Genomic DNA, 25,793 nt, shown 5'->3' on the forward strand with positions numbered 1-25,793 from the left:
GCTAGGTCTCCCTGCTTTTTTTTTTTTTTTTTTTAAATTTTGTTCTCAGACCTTTGCAACATATAGAGGAATGTGAAAAAAATGAAAATCAGCACTTACGAGGTTCACACTTAAAGGTTTACACTCAAAAAAGAATGATCCTGGATTGTCTTTAATCCCTATTATTCATTGTTCACTGAAGCACAGTGTTTTTAATTAACAATTTAATTATTGATGAAGCACCTGATCAGGCTCTGCTAATTCACTTATTAACAAAAAACTACCAGCAAACTGATCAGTGCTTTGTCTTGCCCTTTCCTCACCTTCACCTTGTTTCTGTTTCTTTTAATTCTTTCCATGTCAGTAATGTGGAAGAATGAAAATGCCTCATGTTCCATGATTTTTCTTTTTTTTTTCTTTTCTTTTTTTTTTTTTTTTTACTGAAAACATTTCCTTTGCTGGTGTACAAGAGGAGGGAAATGATGATTTAGTTATAACTCATAGGTCATCTAGTGAAAAAAAATCCCCCCCATTACCTTTCTTTTTTCTTTTTTCTGTTTCTCTTATTCACACATTCTTCCCCTCAATGTGCTCTCTCTTTCTCTGCTCCCATATTTTTATTTAGTTTTATTTCTTCCAGTCTCTCTTTCTGCCTTTCTTTTTCCATTTTATCTCATGCTGCTTTCATGTAACTGCAATGTTGTCTAATCCCCTTTCTCTTTACCCTTTTATTTTTCTATTTTTTATTCTTTCTCCCCCTTGTTTTTCTCCATTACTTCTCTGCTCTTGACATCTCGCTGTCTTTCAATTTCGCACATGCTCTGAAAATGTAAAGTGGTCGCATAAAATTCTCAGTGATTTCAACTCCCCTCCAAACCAGTCCCATTCCAATTACACTGGTGTCTTTAATAAAAAAGGGTAAGGACTGGATGGAGAATTCATAACAGAAAGATGTACTCCTGCTCCTTTCCTATACCTCTTGTTTCATGAGTATCTCTATTTGCTCTCATATTGTAATATTTTCTCCAGGGCAAGACTGATATATCTGGCCAATATTGTCCCTTTATTAACCCTTGTAATCCCTTTTGTGTAATTTTCTTGTGTTTATTGACTGGCTCATTGATTGATTGATTGATTCATTTATTCATTTGTTTAGTCTTTTTGGGGGAGTAAATTCTTGTTTTTTTGTAAACTAAATTTATAGTTTTTTTTTTGTTTTTTTTTTACACAAATTCTTACAACAACAATAACAACATCTGGTCTAGTCAGTGTGGTTCACTTTTTATGCAATCAATATGATGCCAGTTTCACTGATTACATATTGATTGTTTAATTTGTCAGTATTGCACTTGGAATAGGTTAAATGCTAAAATATAAAGGTAAGGAATTTCAAAAAAAAAAAAATCTCAGCAATATTAGCAGCCCCAAATCTCCAGTAGTCATTGAAGGGGTGAGAGTGAAAAAAGAGAGAAAGAGAGATGTAATAGAGTGCATAATGTGTGTGTTCTTGGGAGCCCTTGAATCCGGGGAGTTCAGCCAACATATAAATTAAGAACACAGCGATTAAGAGAAGCGGCGACAGCATAGGCTCTACTGTGATAAACAGTGAGAACAAAGCCTCCCTGCACCCCCGGCACATTCATATATACTGTGTGTGTGTGTGTGTGTGTGTGTGTGTGTGTGTGTGTGTGTGTGTGTGTGTGTGTGTGTGTGTGTTAATATGGCTTGGCGTGGGCCTCATACCAGATAGGACATGACTTATCAGCAGTTATGAATGTAGAGCAGATATCGTGGAGAGGGGGTTGTTCTTTCTCCCTCTATCTCTCTCTGTCATGCATACACACACTGACTCAAGCCCACGCTCTCATACTCACAGGTAAGCTGATAAATGTACACAAATACAGAAATACACAAACCCATCTGTACACACGTGCATAAACATGTTCACTCGTAAACTCACAGTAACACACACACACACGCAGCATCCCCCCAACACAAAAGCCCAGTTAGCTTGTAGACAGATTGCCATGAACACACACACACACACACACAAGTGGACATGAAATAACAGTGACATCAAACAGTTCATCAAACAGTATCAAGTCTTTAATAAGGAGAAGGGTGGCTTTTCCTTTTTGGACAGCTGCAGTCCTTGCCCTGCTGTACCCATAAATATACACATACAGATAAATATGATGCTGAGCAAAAATCTAGACAAAGATCAGTATGTATCAAAGGGAAACATGGCATGAGAAGGTGCGTACCTCCACACATACTCTGTGGATGGTACACACAGTGGGCCTATCTAGACTATGGAGCTTATTAGGCTATTTCTTACAGCTGTAACATTAACATTTATAAAATAATTATGAACTTAAATAAAACAATTATGAAATTTGAAGTTGACCTCTGTGTTTGCAGGAATATTTTAATCTATTTAAAAAATGCCATTCATCAACTTTAATACAAAATGGAAAACAGTCCCAACATTCAACAGCACAACGTGGTGTTATCATGAAAATAAATAGGTTACAGTAGCCTAAACGCCTACTTGACACACTAAGAAGACAGTCTGCTCTGATGACAGATTTCTGTCATCTTGTTCTGCTTTCCTGTGGAGGCTCATCCACAGCATCACCCCTCTGTTCCCCACATCTCTGCTTAATGTCCGAGCCAGGAAGGAGGCAAACCCTGGGCCAGTTACTGCATCCTCATGTAGCCCAGACACAGTTTCGCCATTTGTGATTTTATTGTTTAACCGTACATGTTGTAGCATTTTCCTTATATTTTTTTTAGACTATTTTTTTTATTATTATTATTTTAGATTTGTTATATGGTCTTAAGCAGAATAACTCACTATTCGGAGGGATGTGTATACCAAATCACAATCAAACCAGCTACTGGTAAAACAGAAAATACTCATCAGACATTCAGGTTTTATCGCTTGTTTGATGACTTAGGAGTTTTTTCTTGCTTTTCTCTATGAGGAAGTTATACCAGGATATTAAATGTGAGGACTGACGCCATGACTGGCCACTAAACAGCTGTTAAAATGTCAGTTCTAACGTTAAAACCTTTCAGTCTCATCAGGAGTTACATGCGCTGTTGGTCCTTCTTGTAGACTCCGTCTGCATGCTGTGTGAAGGACAGGTGGTGGTTGATCTTGGTGCCCAGTTACTTGAAGGTTACGACCTGTTCCACCACCTGCCCCTCCAGTCTGAGTGGCTCGGAGAGAGGATGAAGAGTGCCAGATGTCCAGTGCTCCCCACAGCACAGCTCCTTGGTCTTGCTGACGTTAAGTTCCAGGGAGCTGTCCTGGAACCAGGAGACCATGGTGTTCACATACTGCCTGTATGTGGACAGGTAGTACACGTCTGTCACACACACAGGCTGTATGTGAATGAAGGCAGTATTTGCTACTTCAGTGAATAAAACAAATAATAGCAAGCTCAAGTAATCTGCTTCTCTGTGGCAGCTACTGCTCCTCTGATGTGGAGCGATTCAAGAAGTGCAGACATTATGGTGGATGTTGATATCTGGGAAAGTACAGTTATGAACTGTAATTTCAGCAAAACCATCATCCTTGTGCACTCGATAGTTATATGTACATTTCAGTTTTGGAAAGCAACACTTGTAAAGTCATGTCAAACCTTCCTTTAGTGAATTAAGGCAGTTACTTTTCAGAATGTTAGCTGGGGGGAAGTCCACCTGAATGGCAGGAGGCTAACAGTTAGCATTTGGAGCATCCAGCCAGTATCCAGCACTCAGTAACAATGAGAGGAAGATAGCACCTCTACTGTCCTACACAACAACTGGGGGCAAGTGAAATAACATCACATTTTTCACAATGGGTGAACTAACCCATCAAAGATTGCCTAGCCATATTTACTTATCTATTTTGTCAGTGCTGTTCAAACAACAGTGTTTGGGCAATTTCAGTTGCATTGTGTTGCTTTGAAAACTCGCATATGGATGTTTCTTAATGCTGAAATATAGGTGAATTCTGTTTAATGGCATTTGCCAGTGCAGCTGCATTTGTGGTTTAGTTACATCAGAGCTAAATGTTTCATGTTGTGCATGTTTCATGTTGGTGTAATTTTGTCCCCTGACTGTACATCATTGGATGTTCATTTGTAAAGCAATTGCTACAGGAATGGCCTGACATGACATTCAATAGAAAATGCATTTATAGGTTTGGCATGTAGGCTAAACATAGTGGGGATACACACACACACACACACACATACACACACACACACACACACACACACACACACACACACACACACACACACACACACACACACACACTCATACTCATGCATGTGCAGGGCCAGGGCCAGGGCCAGAAGGTAAGAGATTTAAGGCTCAGTGTCTCAGATTAAGCTGACAGCTTATAAAGCTATCTGACCGCTAGGGTCGGTCTCTCTCTCTCTCTCTCTCTCTCTCTCTCTCTCTCTCGCTCCCTTGTTTGACCTCTCATCTCTCTTTCTCTCTCTGTCTTTTTTTGTCCATACCTTTTCATTTTTATATTCAGTTCACCGATTTTTTCGCAACATAGCCTCAAGCATCAAGATAAAAGATACGTTTTTACATGAAAATCGCTGCTATCTCATGTTTGTCATTCTCCTTTTCTCACTTGCTTTTCTTCTCGTTTTGCTGCCACTGACACTATTAATCCTTCACAGTTTATGTGTCTCTCTGTCTCTCAGGGCCATCCAGTTTTCTGTATGGTCACACACATGTAACACGCCTGGTGGCCGACTGTTCCTGAGTTTGAATCTAGTCTATGCCACTGTAATTATATATCACCCCCATTTCTACCACTTTTTCTTCCCACCCTCCACATTAAACTATCCAATAAAGGGAAAAAAAAGCATTGGAAAGCATTTAGACTATCATGGGACACTAATTCTTCCCAAAGAAACCCATTGTTACATTGGCCAAGTGGAGATGGAATGAGAGTTTGTATAGTGCAGAATCAAAAAACATCTTCCAAAACTTACACGAACAAATAAAACTTGCATCTGCAATTGCTGGCTCTGCCCTTTGGAATGGACCCTTAGCAGTAACAGTCAGCAGGCTGCTTCTGTCACATTGAGGAAGACAGAGAAACTCCCCAAGGAGCCTCATCATCCCCATTTTTTTTGGCAGCTTTGAGTTCTGTGTGAAAGGGTCAGACTATCGTTTTGCAGACCACCAATGAGCCGCCCTCCAAAATAGTCTTGAAGCCGGTTGAAAGCTCCCTATTGTGCTGTCCTTAAAAAAAAAAAATGTCTTTCATAATGCACTATATGGTATACATTTTTATGACGTGTTTCTCTATATCCCAAAAATATCAGAAACTACCACACACCATGATGTCAGCAGCTTATCTGAGCGTGAGATCCAACCGCTTTTGCAGCTTGGTTAAATCTCCTAACCAAAACATCAGGTGGGCTGTTGACTCATCTCCTCAGCCATTGAAGGCTTGATCTCAGAAACCTCACTTGAGTTACCAGAGTAATGGAATGGCATTCGAGATGGCAGTAGGGATTCCCCTGAGGGACAGTGTGAAGGATAAGTTGAGAAGGGCATTTGAGGATGAGGAAAGAAAAAGCAACCGCGGCCAATTGCAAGACGGAGGTGACAATTCAAATTCCTCGAAACACTTTTCGTACAGGTATATAATTTTGGAAGGAATATAAAATGAATTAGCATGTATTTATGCACAAAAGTAGGGCATGATTGATTTCAAAATTTCAGTCCTGAAAATTAAAAGTAACTAAAGGAACTAGGAATTATGGGGTACAACAAACAAACTCTCTCTCTCTCTTTCTCTCTCTCATTATGTGTATTCATATCAATATCTATACCTATCTATCTCTGTCAGTCCCTCTACATGTGTGTTTATGTGCATGTATGTTTGTTTTTGTGTGGTTTTTAATTATCTTTGTATAAAAGGACATCCAATCTGAATGGTTGAAATCCCTTTTAAATGTTTGTCCATTAAGGTGGATATCATGCATAAAATGGGTAAATGAATAAAAATCAAAATAAAATGTTTGCTTTTGATGTAGCCTGATTTTGGACAGAGAGGACTCTCCATCATAGGACACTGATGGGATGAAATATTTGTTTTTAATTAAAGCCCAGTTTTGGCCACGCCATCAGCAAAGCAATATGTCAGTGTCACCTTAGTGGAAAGATCTCTCTCTCCCTCTCTCTGTCAGAGTGCTGTTCAACTGTGGGGTCAAATGCTATGAAATCCATGATGTTGGGCTTTGTCACTCATTCTTTTCAATTGTTTCTCTCTGTCTTTGTGTTTGCAGGTTGTGTCCAATTATTTTTCTCTCTTTCTCTTTCTGTCTTACTCTCTCTCTATCTCTGCCTCATCGTTTCCCTCCATCTCTCTGCCTGTCTCTGTCTATCCATCTATGCGCCTGTGGAGCAGCATGCCTGTATGTTTGCCAGGAACACCAGCAGCAGCACTATGGAAGTGAAAGAGAGACGTCCATACTGCTCACTCACTAAGGGCCGCAAGGACAAGGAAAGACCATACACTGGTGAGATTATTCATTCATTCTTACAGTCTTATTCAGTTGGTCCAGTCCATTTCCCATACTGATAGTTACCATCTAAACCTACCACTACATGATATTCACACATTTGTATTTAGCGATGCTACTCCCAAACCCTTTTAAAATTTCTGAATTGTCATGACATAATCAAAAAAAAAAAAATAAAAATAAATAAATAAATAAATAAATAAATAATAATAATAATAATAATAATAATAATAATAATAAAAAGTATTCAGGTTGTTTAGGACAAAAACAGACAAAAACAAAACACCCACAATCGGCATTCAGACACCCTGTCAGTGGCAACAGATCAGCATCACAGCAGCAAACAAACAGTTTGCCATGCATGGACCAAGTAGGGACCTTGATTCAAGAAGATGAATAGATAAATAAATAATTGATACATACATGCACATTTATGGCTCTCAGGTTTACAGTACCTGGCGTATGTCAGTTGCCACTATCAGCAGTGTTTAGAAGCCTTATGGCACAAGTAATAAAAGAAATAGTTTATATGTTAGTTTTCCATGGTGAGGCAAGGCAGAGCCGTTTCCAGGGCAGAATTCCTGACTCAGAGCGTGATCAGGATCACTCAAGATCTGTCTAGCTTTGCCGACCACCTGTTTTTTCCAGAGGGAGCTCAGGTCTGTCTGCTGGACTCCACTGATCTTGGAGCAGATTTTGACAATGCTGCTGAGGCCATTCTTGTCCTTCACAGACAATCCTTAAAACCAGCAGATAAAAGAAAAAGTGAAAAGACTTAATAAAATAATGATAAAAAATTACATAATAATGTACAATGTATAATTATCAAGCCCACTAGGATCAACTAGAACTAAATAGATGAATTAGACTAAATAGATAAATTAGATACTAAATGTATCTAATTTATTTAGATAAATGAGATTCACTTACACATTTATGCATTTCCATTTCCATAATCTGCATTTCCAAAATAATTGTTTTTTATTGTTACTGTCTCTGCTCTCTCTACTTTTTTCTCTACCTCCATCATTTTATCCATTCATTCCATCCATCCATTCTTTCATTGTTCATTGAGTTAAGAATTTTTCCAGCAAGTCTGACATTTTCATTTTTCATTCACCATCTTATTGATATTGTATTTAAGAAAAAGTAAAATTACCACTGTAAAAAGCAAAATGTACTGTAATACTGGTAAATGAGACACACTTTTAATACTTTTTTTTAAATAATTAAAAAAAAGGACTATGTCTTACAAACCATTGTTTCCTATTCACCAGTAAAATTCTGAGAGAGACTGGGTCTGGATATGACTTTATTTATAAATCTATGACGTGGACTCACATTCATCTTTGCCCTACTATTAGCCACAGCCAACTTAACACAAACCTTAACTGAACCTTAACCAGTAAGGCAAAAAGTGACTGCATCTTATATACCAGTGTGATTTACTGGCTGGGGTTTTACGTGTAACTCATTTAAAATATAATAAAAGCTGAAGGTGGAGTTACATTTTATAAAAGAACCACCATTGCAAGATTTTTTTTTTTTTTTTTGTGCATGTAAATCTGAAAGGACAAATACATGGATAATACATGAACAACGAATTAGTCCTCTATTCACTGCTGAGGGACAGTTTACAGTGAATGTCTCCACAGCTGGTCAGTTTATATTGGTCCAGCTTTTGATGCTCATAGAGAGCTGACACAGTTTGTAATGTTTGTGACTGAAATGTAGAAACTGTAAGTTTAATTGGAGCCACTTTGATTTCTGCCTTGTTTGTGCACATTAAAAATCTGAGTGACCAGCAAGATATTTAAATGAATATAAAACAGTATAACTTGTTCCACAACATGGTTAATGGGTGTCGGTATTATAGGCTTGCAAAGGTGTGGAAAATTGCTAGGAAATTTCCAGGAACTTTCTGGAAACTTTCCATGGGATGTTAATTTTGGAAATTTTGTATTGTCATAAGCAGACATGCATGCAAACTCATACAAATTTAAACAATGACATTTCTCACTTTGATTTATTTGTGGGTAGAACTTTAATCAATTCTTTCATTAAACATCAACAACAACAACAACAACAACAACAACAACAAAAACATGAATTAAACATATTCCCTACTCAACTGAATTTGCATTAAATCTAGATGTTTTCTCTTCAACTACATTAAATTTCCCTGTTATATTCCAGTTAATTCCCATATATTCCCATTAATTCCCATGGAACGTTTCCAACTTTGAACCCTAGTGTATTACCAATAGATTATCTCTGCTGTTAGACAAGCTACTCTTGGTCTATGTAACACTTTTCTGTCGTCTTGCTGCTGCATTTTGGCAACTCCATCTTTGTTTGCTTGTTCTTCTTCGAGAAGACTAGACTCTTTTCTGTTTTGAAAATTATCAGGAAAGGCTGAAAAAATGCATTGCAGTTTTGTGTGTATGAAAATAACCTTTTTCATATTTTCACCCAGCCGTACTGTATGTCATGGTGTGAAAAGGCCTTCAGAGCTGTTTTGGTATTATATTTTTTGTCTTTTGACTTTGTAATGTCTTTGCATTTTTTCCTGTCCATTTTCCCTCATTCAGTTATGAGTTACTTTCTTAGAACAAGGAGAAGAGTTAGTCAGGTATGGAGTGACGGACTATTTTTAAACGCTGTTGAAAAACAGGCTCACTCATTGAATCCAATGTTCAGACCTATCCTCTTTTTGTAACCCAAATGACAATGTAAGTAACAGAACTACAACATTCACAGTAAGACAGTGCATTTCTCCCACTGGGAAATCCTATTAATGGTTGCAGGGGCATAGAGTATAAATCTAAAGCAAAGACCTAAAGCAAAGCAATTGGTGAAGCCCTACTGAATTAGCTATATTATCCAATAATTTAGCATCAAAAGTAATTGACTTAACTTCATATGTCTGAGAAATGTATTGATATTTATTAGTCAGTTGATAATATTGCTTTATTCTGTGAGGTTTTGTCCTTTCTGCTCATACAGTTATACAGAAATCAAAATCATGATTAATTGAACATTTTACCTCGATTATGATTAATGAACGATTATTACCGATTACTATAGCTTGAATCTTTTGCAAACAAAACAGCAATGTCAAACTACAAAAAGCTGCATCTCTTCTAAACAAACATTATTTCAAGTAATATTATTGCTATATTATTTTTAGGAGTAGTATATATATGCACTGATAATAATATAGCGTGCCTGCATAGTAAGCAGGCTATATTAATTTCTCAGAATTTTGCTCCCTAATGATTATTATTATTATTATTATTATTATTATTAGTAGTAGTAGTAGTACAATAATTAATCATCAGTATCTAGGCTATATATTATTATCATATCTATATTATATTCTTATTCTTATTCACTACCCAGAATCACGGAGCGACAGCCATATGATATCATAACGTCAGTTAGCTTCTGTTCTTAGCAGCCAAGCTGTGTGCTGGGGTCCATTTCACAAAGCAGGTTTAGTGAAAACTCTGAGTCTGTTAACCCTGAAATGAGGGAAACTCTGAGTTTTCCGTTTCACAAAGGGAGGTAACTCAAAGCAGAGAAAGAGGGGTAACTCTAGCCTGTTTCCCAGAGGGAGGTAACTTAAGCTCTCGGTCAGTTACCGCAGTAACACACTCCATAAAACTAACCTGGTCGGGACCACCGCCCTCTTTCAGCCACACACGGTATTTAACTTCCTCATTCATTCAGTCAGCAGGCGAGTTTTGGCGTGGCGTATTAGTTCTATAAATAAAAACATTCAGTAGGCCTTTATTAGAAGTCCATTAGTAGTAAGGTGACGACTTTTTTTTGACAAACACGGCATGTCCTTTCGACAACGATCCCGTGGATGAAGGTGCAGTGTTACTGCGCAGAGAATTAAATATTCATCGGGAGATGGTTATAAGACCGCGTATATATAGCATTTCCAAACAATTATCTTTTTGAGCGTTACTGTTTCTCCCCCGCAGGATTGCACCTAAATGAAATAAATTAATAGGCTACCATTCAACCAGTTTTTCCCTGTAAAATTATTATGATTGCAACAGACTCCATTTAAACTTACACATTGAGAGTAGATCAACTCAGAGTTTGGGGTAAGACTCGGAGTTTGTTGAACCTGCTTCGTGAAACGGACCCCTGGTTGTGGGCTAAACGATGCGGTAAGGCTCTTTTGGCGTCTCTCTTTTTAATCCCTGCTGCTTAAACTGCTGGAAGTTTGCAGTGTACAGCCTGAGTGAGGAGGAATGGACCGTGTTTACGATGACACCAGGAGCATTTTGTGATGTGACGTGTTGTGGTGTGGTAACCGGAATAACCAACATGGGCAGGGTTATGTCGATTAAGGGCCCTAAATGTCGGTTTCGATTATTTTTCGATTAATTGCCCAGCCCTATTACATATACAGAGTTCATTATCATGAGCAGTTACATGTTGATATGAAATGGTCGATCACCACTAACCCTTTGATTTAGTGGGCTGTTTTTGCTACCTTCAACTTTTTTTATCTCTTAGGCCCTGCTTCTCTGAAGTCTGTTTGCTTATTTGTCCATGTCTGTGTTTGTCTGTGTTCATGCCCATGCACACGGTATTTGTGTCTGTATGTATACTAGGTTCATCAGGGGACAGTGAAGACTGTGGTATCAGTTCCCAGGGCCCTCGGGTCCCTACTCAGAAGTCTTATTCGTCCAGTGAAACCCTGAAGGCCTTTGACCAGCACCAAGACCAGACCAGGTTAGACCGTGGATTACCATCATTAGGGTCTGTTGTGTTACGTAGCCTCCTCAAATGGATACATATCAGACCTGGATAAAATAGCACCTTTAAATAATTCTTGGTATTGTTTTTAGCCTGACTTTGAAAATCTTGCAACAATGGTTTATGCAGAAAGTGGGACCAAGAAAAGCCATTAATGGATATTCAGAAAGCACTGAGCCAATTTTTAGGACCATCACAGTGTTTTTGTATATTTAATGTAATATCTACAAAATGTTTACACTTATCATTTCTGCTAATCCCAATGCAAACATTTGTATTTTAGAATTCCGAATTCTGAATTTTCCTCCCTTTTCTCCATCTGTTGGTTTCCATTCATTGCACTACGATATGAAAATGAACTTTCAGAGACTTCAAACTTTCTTCACACCAGTATTACATCACCATAATAAAGTCGCCCACATTAATTTTCCTAAAAGCAGCCGCACTCTTTCAACAACAAAAAATTCAGTTTGAAAATTGAGGGATTTTGCGTATATGTTTTGGAATCTTTAGTACCTGTGCATGATTTTCAAAATGGTTTGTTGCAGTGTAGAATTTGAGTAAAGTGTAGTAAGCTGGTCCAAACACTCAAAAGCACTGGTATAGGCCTTTAAATGTCAGTGAATGTGGTTATAAGATATTCAGCATCTGGCACAGAAAAAATATCCAAAACTGTCATTGAAATAAATAGGCCAAAAACTGATTTGCAAATATTTTTTTTGCCCCAGAACTGTTAGAAACACATTTCAACCCTGCTGATTTTTCTAATAATAATGTAACTGCAAGATGCATTCTTGCGTAACTAGGTAGCTCTTTCATGATTTGTCTTGCTTTCTCCTGTTTTTTTTTTCTTTTTATTCCCCTGTCTATACACCACTTTGAAGCAAACAATTTAGGCAGCACATAGGTATTAGTGTAACTGTTGTATAAAAGTTATTATACCCCAGAGGGACACTTTTTATGGTTATAATTGGTGCTTCAGCACTGCAAGCAGTACTCGGCTATGTTTCATACCAAGCTGCGTCACCGTCATATCCATAATCACAGTCGAGTCTGCCCTCTGGGGTATTATTGCCATTAAAAAACAGGAAGTTTCAGCTGATGCAATTGGTCCAAAACATTTTCCGACTGTGCTGATAATTTTCTTAAAGCATGGTAGGCCATGCTTTATTGGCTGCTGACTTAAGTGGTGACCTGGGAGCTATTTTTATTTTGTTTTATATTCTTGTCAGTACACTACTTTGGAGAAACCATACATGTGCTGGTAGCTGTTGTAGAAAAGCCATAGTACCCGAGAGGACATCCCTTACACCAAGCCGAATCACCGTCATAAACATAATTGCAGCAAAGAGCACTTTTTTGATATTATATATTGATATTGCCTATATAAATTTGGGCACTGACCCTCCATCAGAATGCCTTCCTCACTGTAATTCCTTTCAGAAATGTTCCTGACCCTTCTCCTTAGCTCTTACTTCAATTCTATCATAGAATATTTCTCCTCCATGATCATTTTCTGCTCACACAAATCTTAGCTAGGCACTAAGATCCACATCTTCACACTTTGTAATATCGGTTGCTTGTTATTCTGGTGACCTATAGTAGGAATTAAAACTGCAGGTCCTGAAAATGTCTTAGATTCAATTTTTACAAACAGTAGGGCTTAAAAAACAAATAGTCTAAACTAGGAATTTATCAACATAACATCTAACAGCATAACTGTTCATTAGATCAGGGATTTAACTTTATCATGTTGTGGACCATCAAGTTGGCCTTCACTGAAACATGGCCCCCCATTTGAAGTGAGTTTACCTTGAGGACCATGATACGAAAAGATATCTTGGATTTGTTTGTTACTGGGCAGTATCTAGTGAAATAAATTACGATCAAATTAAACTATTAAATATTCATTTAGCTGAGGACCCCCTGCAGGCCGACGGACCCTAACTTTGACAACAAGCAAATGAGTATATGTCTGCAGAGAAAGAAAAAAAAAAGGCAAATCCATTGTGTATATCACATTTTTCCAAAGACAGCAGTTCTACCCCATGACTTAGTGTTGCATATTTTTGGAACAAAATTAAATATTTGAACTTGTTTTGAAATCTGACATTTGTTTCTAAACTACACCATCTGACTGGAGCAGTTGGTATTTTGTGCTTTCATGAATTGCTTTGTGAACATGCAAATGATAACAAGCAGGTGTTGATGACTGTATAACTGGCCAAGGCAGTAATAGATGTATGAATATGAAAAAGCCAAGCCTGCTTCCAAGTTTTAGCATTAAACGTTTTTACAGGATCATCCCAGTGATTTTGAATGTTTGACCAACCTACTACAGTTTCCTCCCTTTGATCACATTTTACTTTGCAACAAATCATTTTGCAAATCATGCAGAGGTACTCAAGATTTCACAACATATAATCAAAATCCCTTGATTTTCAAATTGGAATTTTTGGTTGAAACAGTGCTGCTGCTTTTAGGAAAACTAATGTGGATGACTATAACAATGATGGAATACTGGTGTGAAGAAAGGTTCAAGTTCATTTTCATAATGTAGTGGAATGAATGGAAACCAATGGTTAGATAAAAGCGAGGGAAAATGATATCAGAGTTGTATTAACAACACAGGGACTATATTTAGGATATTCATGATTTCAAGTCTGAAAATCTCACATTATCTACAGTTAGGTCTTTTGAAAATATTAAAATGTTTTAAATGTATTAATTCACCTCTACAGTGGATGTTCATCTTCCAATCCAGAACTGACAGTAGTACAATATTCCCTCTCTGCATTACTAAACACAGTTAATTTCCTGTTGTTCTATATCTTATCCTGACTTTTGTTTTGTTTATTGGCTATGCTTTTTTTTTTTTTTTTTTTTTTTTTTTTTTACGAGTTGTGTGTCTTTGCAAATGCACACACACACAGCTACTGGTATTCTCAACTGCTCACCTATGGAGGAAAGTGCTGCAAGTGTGTGACCATTGTCACAACACATTTCATCTGTGATGGCTAAAGAGCCTAAAAAAAAAAAAGCAAATGACAAAGCAGTAATATAATCCCAGCATTTAGCATGTAGATATAGACCTCTTGATCATCCCTGCTCCAATTAGCTAGCTTGCTGTTCTCCATTCTGTAAGACTTAAGCTTGACTTTTTATCAGTTACAGGCCATTGAAAGCACTGACATACCCATCAATGTTGTTGCAGTTCTTCGGTCATTGGTAGAGCTCAATAAAAGATGTATTATGAACTGCCATGAAATCCAATTGCAGGTAGCATTAAAAATGTATTTAAAGCCTTATATTTGGCTTTGTATAAGCTACACTGAGCCAAGCATGGATCATAATTGTCTGCTATGATTTCCCGGCTATTTATCTTTGGGTAATAGCAATGGTGTAAGCAGGGGAGCCTATGACAAGATGTGGTGTTACTGAATAATAATGCAGTCTGCAGAGGCAGATGCCTTCTACTATATATTGGCTGCAAAAGTAATTTCAGCAACATTCTGGAAACAATTCACTGTACCAAAATCAACTAATACTGACATTGACTGACTTTTTATTTCTGAATTGAAAATGTTGTTTCTGTACAGTCCCATGTTCATTTTTGAAAACCTTCAGTCAACAGCTTAAGGTTTTCAGTCTGGGCTTCAGTCCTCCATGATTTATTTGGGAAAGTTGGGAAAGTGTTGTTGTTTTTGTTGTTTTTGTCTCCCTAGTTTTGCCCCTTTGTCAACTTAACACAAATAAATAAACAAACAAAACAAAAAAATGACATGAATTAAAAATATCATTAATGATGAGATTAATATTCCATCATTCACTAGCTGATAACTGGTCAGTTACAGCTATAGAGAGGAATATAAAGGAAACATGTGCCCCACCAGAATGAAAGAGTGCAATCTGAAGAGGAAGCTTCCTTAGGTTTGAGAAAGAGCCTTTTTTGACAACCAAACACCCCATCACATTTGATTCTGTATTATATGACAGCAACTGTTCACCATTGTTCTTGGTTACTGTTGCTAGGTTACTGTACGGGACAACCAGGGGACACAAGGACATGGTTCACCGTGAACAGGACGATTATAACAGACAAGGTAAGAGTCCACACGCAGACTGCCCTTGTCTTGTGTTTGCTTGCTTTGTGTAAGCTAGTCTCCTCTCGTCCTCTGCCCTGCTTTCCTTTACACTGTTAGCTTTTTGTTTATGTCACTCTCTTACACGCGCACACACACATGCACGAACACACACACGCACACACACCGGAATGAACAGAAAGTTAAGAAACTGAGAGTATAGCATGCTGTCTGTCATTCTTGACCTGCCCACAGAGTCTTACACAATGTTTAAATTTTTTTCTTAGAGGTGGTCACCCACCCACCCACACACACACAAACACACACAAACACACACAAACACACAAACACACACATCTCCGTTATGTAGATGGTTTCTGCAGTGTCCTCATTGCTGCACAGAGACATCCACATGCCTAGCCCTCTCTCTCTCAGCTCTTACTCTCTGTCTCTGTTTCTCTCACACACACCCACACACACGCACAATATTTACACAGTTGAGATGTGGCCAGTGCAGATGTTGACTTTAGATAAAGAGTAAGTGGAGCAGACATCTCGACCTTGCCTCAGCTGAACTAGAGCTCAGTATCTTAGAGTCTTGATGTCTGGTTTCTGAAACGTTTTAAACCTTCAGTCTTTTCTTTCTGTCTTTCTTTCTTCTTCATTTTTTTTTTTTTTTTTTTTTACTTTCCTGGAAGCAAGTATCACTGCTAAGCATGAGTGGTTGAGGCATTACTTATTATATTGTACACCATTTATCGGAATTAGGAAGCAGATCGAGCACGTAGTGCAGGAGATTTCTGCATGGTAACCTTGTGAAGGATTGACCTGATATTACTTTCTCAAATTATTGCAATTGCCTGGGGAAAAACTGATAGCAGTACAGGGTATTTCTATATTGGTATAATCCACTTTGTTTACATTTGTTTATGTGCTAAAAGTGTTATTTTAGGAGTTGTTTTGCTGCTCTATGGATGTGAATGGAGAGGTGGAAATGTAGTATTGTGGATTAGCAGCCCATCATATGAGGATATACAGTATCATCACTCATATCACATCTAAAGGTCAATTTTGCTTTCAGTTCATCAAAACACTTGTTTTGAAATGTGAGAGTACGCTTCAAAATGTCAATTCTATCTAGCTAGCTAACTAGCTAGCCAATAAATATTACTGGTGTAAGATTAGCTGTTGCATGGGCAGTGATGCTGCATCTTACAACATAAATTAAATGTTTAGAGGGGGATTTTGCCATGACTAGATGGCCTAATGAAGACAGATAGGAAGAGTGGGGATGGGGCTCACATTCTCCATGCGTTATTTCCAACACAGTGTTTCCCCAAGCGGCTCAGAGTACTGGGCATATCTGGAGCAACACTATAGTCATCTCTCTGAGATGGCTCACAGGCTTTACTTCATTTGTGAAAGAGACTTTCAATATTCACAAGCGTAGTGGACCCCAATGGGCCGATAACACCAGTTACTCTGGTTCAAATGAGGAAAACCTGTAGACTGGAAGCTCTCCATTTCCAATGCCTTAAATTGGCCTGATTGGAATGGCTTTCGTAGTTCTTTAGCGATAGGAACCAATCAGGAGCAAGTCCAGTTGTGATGTGTTTACATGAGTTACAGTCGTTCTCCTCCTGTATATGTGAATATGTAGAGGAAAGCCTGAATTCCTGTACCAGAGGCCCTTTAACAGTATGGAATGAGGAGAAACTAATGGTAACAAAGTGGTTTGACAAATTCCATTTTCAGGTATGCATTCATTACTGAAATACTTATCATATCCCCTTAAACTTCCATTTTCTTAAGCCACATTGAACAGTTTGCTATGGATGTGTCAATTCTGATGTGGTCAGGAGCTTGATTTTGTTTTTCACATTCATGAAAGGGCATTCATGCAGGATGTGTGTACATTTCACACAACTTTTGCAAATATTGGTTTTGGAGCAGTGGTTGAAATGAAATGATTGCAGGTATAGTGGAGAATTTGGCTACATAAAGTCAAGCTAATATTAGTGTTTATATTATGTCTTTCGTCAGGGACGTAATGGAAGGCAATGTAACTGTTAATGTAACAAATTGTTTTTTCTGTTGAGTAATTGTAATGTAATGTGACTACTTTTTAAGATGACCAATATTTGACATTTTCTGAGTACTTTCTCTGCCAGTGGTTGTGGAACATGGATTGTCCCTGAACATCAGACAACAAATATACACACAAACCACACACAGCGGATTGAGCGACTTATGAACACAGAAACACACTGACACATAAACATCTTCATAGTAAGCTTCCCCCCCGTTTAGTTCTAAGCTTCCTCTTTTTACTCCGCTTTTCAGTGCAGAAATCTGCAGTCCATTATTATCACACAACTTCCAGTAAGGAAATAATTTCACCACAATAGCATGTCAAATTAGTACACAGTGGCTTTTGGACACTTCTGAAATTACAATAGGCTTAGAAAAATATTGGAAATATTATTCAAGCTAATGATTATAACGCTCTATTAGCATAAAACAACATGCATCTATTCGTTGTAATCAATAGAGAACTGCACAATTACTTGGCTTTTATTGCAGTGCCCAAAGCAGCTGTAAACTGCTCCTAAAAGAAATCATGGGTAAGTGTTGTGTTACTTGTTTAGCAGCTCCACTGCTATTTAACTGTCCCCGTGTTTTCCATAATGAAAGCAATAAATCTGAACATTAGGACTATATTTATGTCTTTTGCTGGCATTTTGAGTAGGGACAATGCATCCTGCATCTATGACTTTCAGGGTGCCTACCTCAACATGCTGCTGTGGCTGGCCTGCTCACCACAACCATACTGTTAAGCATGTGGGATCTAGTCAGCAGAATTGTGCCTGATTGCTATGAAATTATATTTATTTATTAACTATTCTGTGGTGGTTTAGTGATGCTCCATGAAAAGATATAAACATTATGTTTGTGGCAGGAAGCACTGGGGGAAATCTTAATTTTGAGAAGCACAAAATGCTACATGTTGCACCACTGTAGTTTTACATGCAATTACAACTTCATTTGTTAATAAAAATTCCACATTCACATGTACACATTTATTCCTGAGTTTGACTTGGACAACATTTTTCAATAACCATACTCAGTCAACAATCGTCATGGCAAACAAACCTTATTGAAATACCTCCAACCAAAAATCTATTTTATATTCATTTTCACCTTGCTGTTATATGCAGACCTCAACCAACATAAATTTTTGAATGCTACAATATATATTTAATTTGTCATAGCACTGCACAAACACTAACAACTTAAGAGAGTTTACCCTGAGAGTATTTTAAAACTCCACATTTCATAAATGATTGCAGGAATTTGATAGACTCAAAATTCTTGACATCAGGAGGAGTGTTCTTTCAGTTCTGGATGAGTTTAGTTACTGTAGTTTTTTGTCAAATATTGAAGGAGGTAACTTTAATATGTCTGCTCTGCTGAAGACCAAAACCTGCACTATTTTTTTTTTAAGTCAAGCTTTTAATACATTCAGTAACTTCGATAAATTTGACCATTTCATACCAAAAACAAGAATGCAGTGTTTTCTTCAGAACTTTAAGCCCCTGAAACATAGGACTCGGCCTTGGAATAAAACATAACAGAATTGCTTTAAGCAGATCAGGATCTCTTTAGGCAAGGTGACCCATGGATGGTCAAAGCATGGATGGACAAATAGGTGGGCAAATGAAAAGAAAGCTTGATAGATGTTCAGTAATGGATAGAGGGAGGGAGACACTGAAAGTAAATGCAAAATATGGATGGTTGAGTGGACACGCAAATGAAACTAAGATTGATAGATGAATGTTTGATGATGGCTAGATGGAGGGAACTTTTGGAAATGGCATATTCTCATAAATTTAGTGGAAAGAAAACAAAGAAAACCAGGTGAAAATAAAACAATAGAGGAAGTCTGCTTAATTACAGTGTGCATTCATTGTTCTCCAGCTCCAATTAACACAGCATCAATATTTGAGAAAGGAAAAAATCATAATTACTCAATTATCTTATCGCCTTCGTTTTCACTGCTGGACTAATTGGAGCTCATTTAAAATTAATATAATTTTTAATTGAACGGCAGCACTCGTTATCTCTTGTTGTGCCATTAATTAAGGAAAGCTTTTATAATTTCCCCCTTTCACTCACTGATGAAAGATGGAGGTAGAGGCACACTTTGAGATTTTGGAGACAATTTGTTTGCCTTCTTTTCATTTATATTTCAGAAGGCTTCCAGACTTCTGTTATTTTACCCTGATTTCAGTCCTCCTCCCACTTGATGCAATCTCAGTGAATAATTTGAGGTATTAAATTTAATGGAAAACAAAAGAATCTGAATATAAAATCCTTTCATAAAAGATTGTACATGCTGTCATATTCAGCTCAATGGCGCCCCTTTTTCAACATCAATTTTGATAATTGAGGATTAATTTAACTTTTTATTTCTTTTGGTTGTTAGGGGGAAATGCAAGGTCTTACCAAAATATGATGTAAGGTTAAATAAATTAAGCCCTTTGTCTTCCAAACAGCCCTCCAAACAGAATTTTATTGGCACATATTTATTTATTGTTTTTTTTTGTTTGTTTTTTTGTTTTTTATTATATGTATTTTTTCTATAACATGTAAGTATAGCATTTTTATGCTTGTTTTTTGCCATACTTTCCTGTTGTGATCACAGGTGGCAGTGTGTGAAACGTTGCTTTAACATTTTGTCAAGTGTCATACAGATCGTGTGATACCTGCAGTCTGGTTTCTGGTTTATTTATGTATTTCTTTATTCATTTATCACCACACCCATCTTAAATGAACCCTCAAAACATTTTTTTATTGGCACATATTTATTTATTGTTTTTTTCTTGTATATATATATTTTCTATAACATGTAAGTATAGTATTTTTATACTTTTTTGCCATAATTTTCTGTTGTGATCACAGATAAATCTTCAGCAAGTGGCAGTTGCTAAGTTGACAGTGTGTGAAACTTTGCTTTAACATTTTGCAAAGTGTCATACACATCGTGTGATACCTGCAACCCCCCACCCTAACCCTACTCTTTGATGCCACAGGCCCCATTCAGCAGTGTGTTACCATGGGACACGGAGCTGTTACTTGGAATGCTTTGGTCCTGTTATGGTTGGTGGATCAGCATCACTTCACATTAGACTGTGACACAGTCCACCTTTTTCACTGCTCTCATTTGCTTTCCTCAGCCTACAACCAAGTTTGATCCTGTAAGGTGGTGACAATAATAATTATTATGGTAAAAATAATAACAATGATAATGATAATGAATGATAATAATAACAATGACAGCAGAATAGAATGTCACATTCTCTTCATGGTTTTTGGATCTGTGTGATGCCCTCCCTCCCTAACCCTAACCCTAACCCATATTCCTGCAGAGACCATGATATACAGCATATTGATGGAAAAAGGACTAATTTGGCTATTACTATTATGTATAATAAATAAATGAATGAATGAATGAATGAATAAAGTTTGTGGCTGAAAGAATGCCTTTTATAATTTGTAATTATAAATTAATGTAATCATAAATTAATTCATTCATTGTAAAGAAACTTCAGTAAATGTTGGTACATTTTGCCCTTTATATGTAATTTACAATTTGTTCAAATCAATTTATTATAATATAATATGTAATGACTTGTACATTGTATTATGGTTAAAAAAAAAAAAAAAAAAAAAAATTAAAAAGTGTTGTAATGGCTTTTTACCACATCAGTCAGTCAGAGCTATGGCACCTCTGTATACCTGTGCTTCATGTTTAACCATGGTGTGCAGCACTAGAGAAAATCATTTTTTGCTCTATACTCAGCAGCATCGAATTGTGAAAATGAAACAAAAGTTTTATTCATGTGAAAATGTAATGTGTACCATCAATCTTTGCACATCAGATGCAAGCTGTTCACCCTGCACCATCCTCTGGGCAGGTTCAGAGACAGCTCTAACTTTTCACCACATAGAAAAGAAAAGTTTACATTTGAACAGTGAATGGAGTCTGCCTCCACCTTGTTCCCAGTCACGTCCCTCCTGTCTGTGTCCGTCTGTGGGACTGGACTTGTTCTGCTTCTGGTTGGCTGACCACCATCACAAGGAGCTCAGATGTTAGTGCTTCCTAAACACAATGAGAGGGCCTCAGTGGGAAGCCGGCAGCACTATGGGAGGAAATATTATTACAGCCTGTGTGTGTGTGTGTGGGTGTGTGTGTGTGTGTGTGTGTGTGTGTGTGTGTTCATTGGAAAGAATGAAATGATCATGCCTATTCTGTTCATAGAGCAGTAGAGCAGTACACAAGCATAATTATTATTGACAGGACCTTGCAAACTGAATGCAACTGAATATATGTGTGGGTGTATACATATCTATCTGTCTATCTATCTATCTATCTATCTATCTATCTGTCTATCTATCTGTCTATCTGTCTGTCTATCTGTCTGTCTGTCTGTCTATCTATCTATCCATCTATCTATGTCTATCTATATTATAAAATGTAAGATAGTATAAGAAAACTGGTATATAATTATCACAAAATTACCCAAAAGTTACCCAAACTTTTCAACAAATGACCCTCAAAAGTTGTAAAATAATAAAATAAATAAATAAATAAATAAATACAAGACATTACCAGAAAAAACAATGAAATCAGTTACCAATTAGTAAATAAAATTCCACACAGCTGTACTCATAATTATTATAATTATATATTTTAAATTAAATTACTAGAAAATCATCATAAAATTGCCACCAATATTACTGAAGCAAATGTAAATAAATAAATAGAAATACAAAAAGCCAAATGTAATGCAGTAAGTAGAACATTGTGTGCCCTAAAACAAAAACAAACAAACAAACAAACAAAACATTTACACAAAAAATGTCGAAATGTGGCAGATTTACTAAAGAGTTAGACTTCATATTCCTTTATAATTAATTTCTTAATGTCCTACTTCATAGTTTGTATCTGTAAGTTTGGATATGCGCATCTAGTCACATATGATGACCTCATTATGGTGAGACAGTGGGGGATTTTTGTTTGTTGGTTGGTTGTTTTTTGTGTGTGCATTTGATTGAATATTTGTTTATGCAATGCATTTTTTTTAAACTCTGTTCTGAGGTCACAATGTCTCCACAAAAATAAAGAGCTGGTAATGTGGGCAGCGGTGAGGAATGTTTTCCAGATTCTGTTGGGAAACAGATGACATTTCATGTGTCTGTGCCTGCCTGGTTGTACTTTTTGAAGTGCAGCATTTGTGGTTTGAAAGCTTTGAGCTCCATATGATTTCACTCTCCAGATTAAGTAGCTTAGGCCCTACTACCAGTCAGACCTCCAGTGACCACCGTAACACACACATGCACACACACACACACCAAAAAAACACTTGCAAACAGCCCGTTTCAGTGGGTTTGGTTTCCCATCTGTGTTATATTACCCTCCCTGAAAACACACAGACAGGCAGATGGACAAACAAATAGGCAGACCTTCCTCTTGACATGAATCACACATCCAGAGAAAAAAAAAAAAAAAACAACACACCCACAAACAAAAAAACAAAAACAAAAGTGAATCACTTTTTTTCTCTCTGTCATGTTGAATAATATGCCATATGACGGTTGCACAGTTATTTTGAAGTTGTGCTCCATGCAATTTGATTGACAGGGGTTTTTGAATATTAAAGATGCACTATGTAAAATTGAGTGTTGACTGAAGTGAGCACTGACATAAAACGTGGAATTTAATTTGTCATTGAGTCAGCCTGATGATCAGAAGCATGTCAAATAAACCATTCAGTTTCTTTTGGGCATTATTTGGCATTGTACCCTCCACTAAAGGGCTGTGGATCAGGGATACCCTTGAGTTGGCAGCTCCTGACAAAACTTTGACCAAACTTTTTTTTTTTTTTTCACAATGTGAAGAAGCTTTCTTTTAAGGCCATTTTGGAATAGCCTCCATTTTTTACCAGATACACCTCTACCTCAACTCCTTCACATACACACACCTACATAGGTTATTCCAGATCTACTATTACCTCTTAGTATAGACTATCCCTATTATTTTCCCTGTATCTATTATTTTTATGTATTTTAAATTAGGGAAAAATAAAACTAACTAACTAATCTGTATCAAAGCCATAAACTGCCCGCTCTCTTCTTTGATTCTTCATTTTATGGCATGAAAAACCCACTAAAAAAATACTTGACCAATACATACATACATACCTATATAAAAACTTATTCCATGTTTGGTTGGTGTGTGTGTGTGTGTGTGTGTGTGTGTGCGGGTGCATGCGTGTGTGCGTGTGCCTGTGTGCATGTGTGTGAGAGAGAGAGATAGAAAGAGAGAGATAGAGTTGAGTCTACATGGTTCCCATTGTTGAGAGATGATGACAGTCATGTATCGTTCCAGTTTTGTGTTTAAACAGTCTTTGCTTCAACTGATGCTCAGCAATTTGGCGTACTGGTCCTTTGTCACTGCTATTTGGAGGTGACAGTAACTGATATCTGCCATGTGCCAGTGGTCAGTATCCTTAAATTTCACTGTTTTCAAAGTATACAGTGTGCTGGGCTGAAGTTTATTCTTCTCAAGGTGAAAACACCTCTGAGGCAGCATGTATCTGTAGCAGTCATTATGTTGTATTTCATTACTTTTTTTTCTATTTCTCTGCTAATATGCCTCCAGGGCTCAGTCACACATATTCATGCATACTTGTGTGTAATCTGATCCCAGTGTCTCATTAGAATTAATTCAAGGTTAAGGTCTTTTCATAAACAACCATGGTGGTATCGATCAATTCTGTAATAAATATGTAATTTGGCAAGCTGCATCATGTCTGTCAGATCAGAGGTGGAGCACTGATTTTTAATTAAGGGATAATATCAGCAAACAGATATGTCAATCAAGGTTTGTTTTCCTTTGAAAGCACAGCAGCGGCATGGAGCTGCTTCCTTACATTTTGGAGAAATTGTTCTTATTGACAAACAACTGACTGTGTAAAAAAATGTCCATCTCAACCTCCTTATGGTAATTACAAGTAGGATAGGTGTGTGGGTGTAGGCTGTGATATTTCTAACCTGGTAATATTGCCTGTGGGAGCCCAAGGTATAAAAACTACTATTATCAGTTGTATTTGTTCTAATACAATTAACCACACTCAACAAATTGACTGTGGCTAATAAGTATGTGCTATAGTTATTTTACGGTTACATTTAATGAAGCAATATCATGTTTTTCCACCTGACCTGAACGTCCAGACAACTAAAACTACGAAATGTGTCAGCCACACAAAAAACAAAAATGTGACTATTATAACTGAAATAGCATGGTAATTGGTCATTTATAGTTATTTAAAGATATAACTGCATTGTGATTGTTGGAGAGTAGTGTTCCCAGCAACCTTGTCATATGAAAGCGCTACATTGAGGTAAGCACTGAAATTTTCAAAATAGACAATCATTATGTCAGAATGGTAACAACCAAGAAAGTAAGGCCCAGGCTGAAATGGCCAGAACTGGTCATTTCATTAAAGAATGTGGTATTATTTCACTCCCCCAGCTGTTCTGTAGGACAGTAGTGGTGCTATCTTCCTCTCATTGTTACTAAGTGCTGGATACTGGCTGGATTCTCCTAATCCTAACTGTTAGCCTCCTGCCATTCAGGTGCATCCACTTGTCTGTGTGCACCTGGCAATTATATGTGCATTTTAGTTTGGGAAAGTGACACTCATATGTGATGTTAAACCTTGTTTGAGTGGATTAAGGTGCTTATTTTTCAGAATGTTAGCTGGGGGGAAGTCCACCTGAATGGCAGAAGGCTAACAGTTAGCATTTGGAGCATCCAGGCAGTATCCAGCACTCAGTAACAATGAGAGGGAGAGAGCACCACTACTGTCCTAGGGGACATGTGAAGTAAAATGAAAGTCATTTTTCAAATTGGGTCAACAAATCCTTTCATTTAGTCATATTTAGGGAGCACATCTCAGTGTAGAGCTGCCAATACAATCCATGTCTTAATTGTCTCCACAGTGAGAACCCCTTAAATGTGTCTCCTCTCTTTCATGACTGAAGTGCATGAAATCAAGGATTCACCCCCTCAGTCTGCTGGGATTACTGGTCCTTTGTCACTGTTTTGGCACCACTGCCCACTTCTGATCATTTTCATGTCCCATAAGTGATTCATAAAAGCAAAAATGTACAAAAAAATACCAGTTGTGCTGGCACGGTGGCTAGATCCATGATTCTCTATATAAAAAAGTGTCATCAATAAACCAAAAAACCTCTATAATTTCTTTTTGTTATTCTTTTTCAGGGGATTTCAGTGTTGTCCTTGGAAACAGATAGTCAGCAGTTAATCAATTTTGCA

At 37.3% G+C, this 25,793-nt stretch overlaps 1 protein-coding gene across 1 annotated transcript in view; it reads left to right on the plus strand.

Annotated features, from left to right (window-relative positions):
* Nucleotides 1-6,407: 6,407 nt before the first annotated feature.
* tenm3 (teneurin transmembrane protein 3) overlaps nt 6,408-25,793 on the plus strand; it is a 339,790-nt gene continuing 320,404 nt past the window's right edge. The window contains exons 1-3 of the mRNA XM_030056695.1: nt 6,408-6,524; nt 11,162-11,282; nt 15,339-15,409. Coding sequence (XP_029912555.1) covers nt 6,422-6,524; nt 11,162-11,282; nt 15,339-15,409 — 295 coding nt within the window. The 5' untranslated portion in view covers nt 6,408-6,421. The remainder of the gene's footprint in view (nt 6,525-11,161; nt 11,283-15,338; nt 15,410-25,793) is intronic.

Source organism: Myripristis murdjan, chromosome 1 (assembly GCF_902150065.1).
Source record: "Myripristis murdjan chromosome 1, fMyrMur1.1, whole genome shotgun sequence".
NCBI classification, from domain to species: domain Eukaryota; kingdom Metazoa; phylum Chordata; class Actinopteri; order Holocentriformes; family Holocentridae; genus Myripristis; species Myripristis murdjan.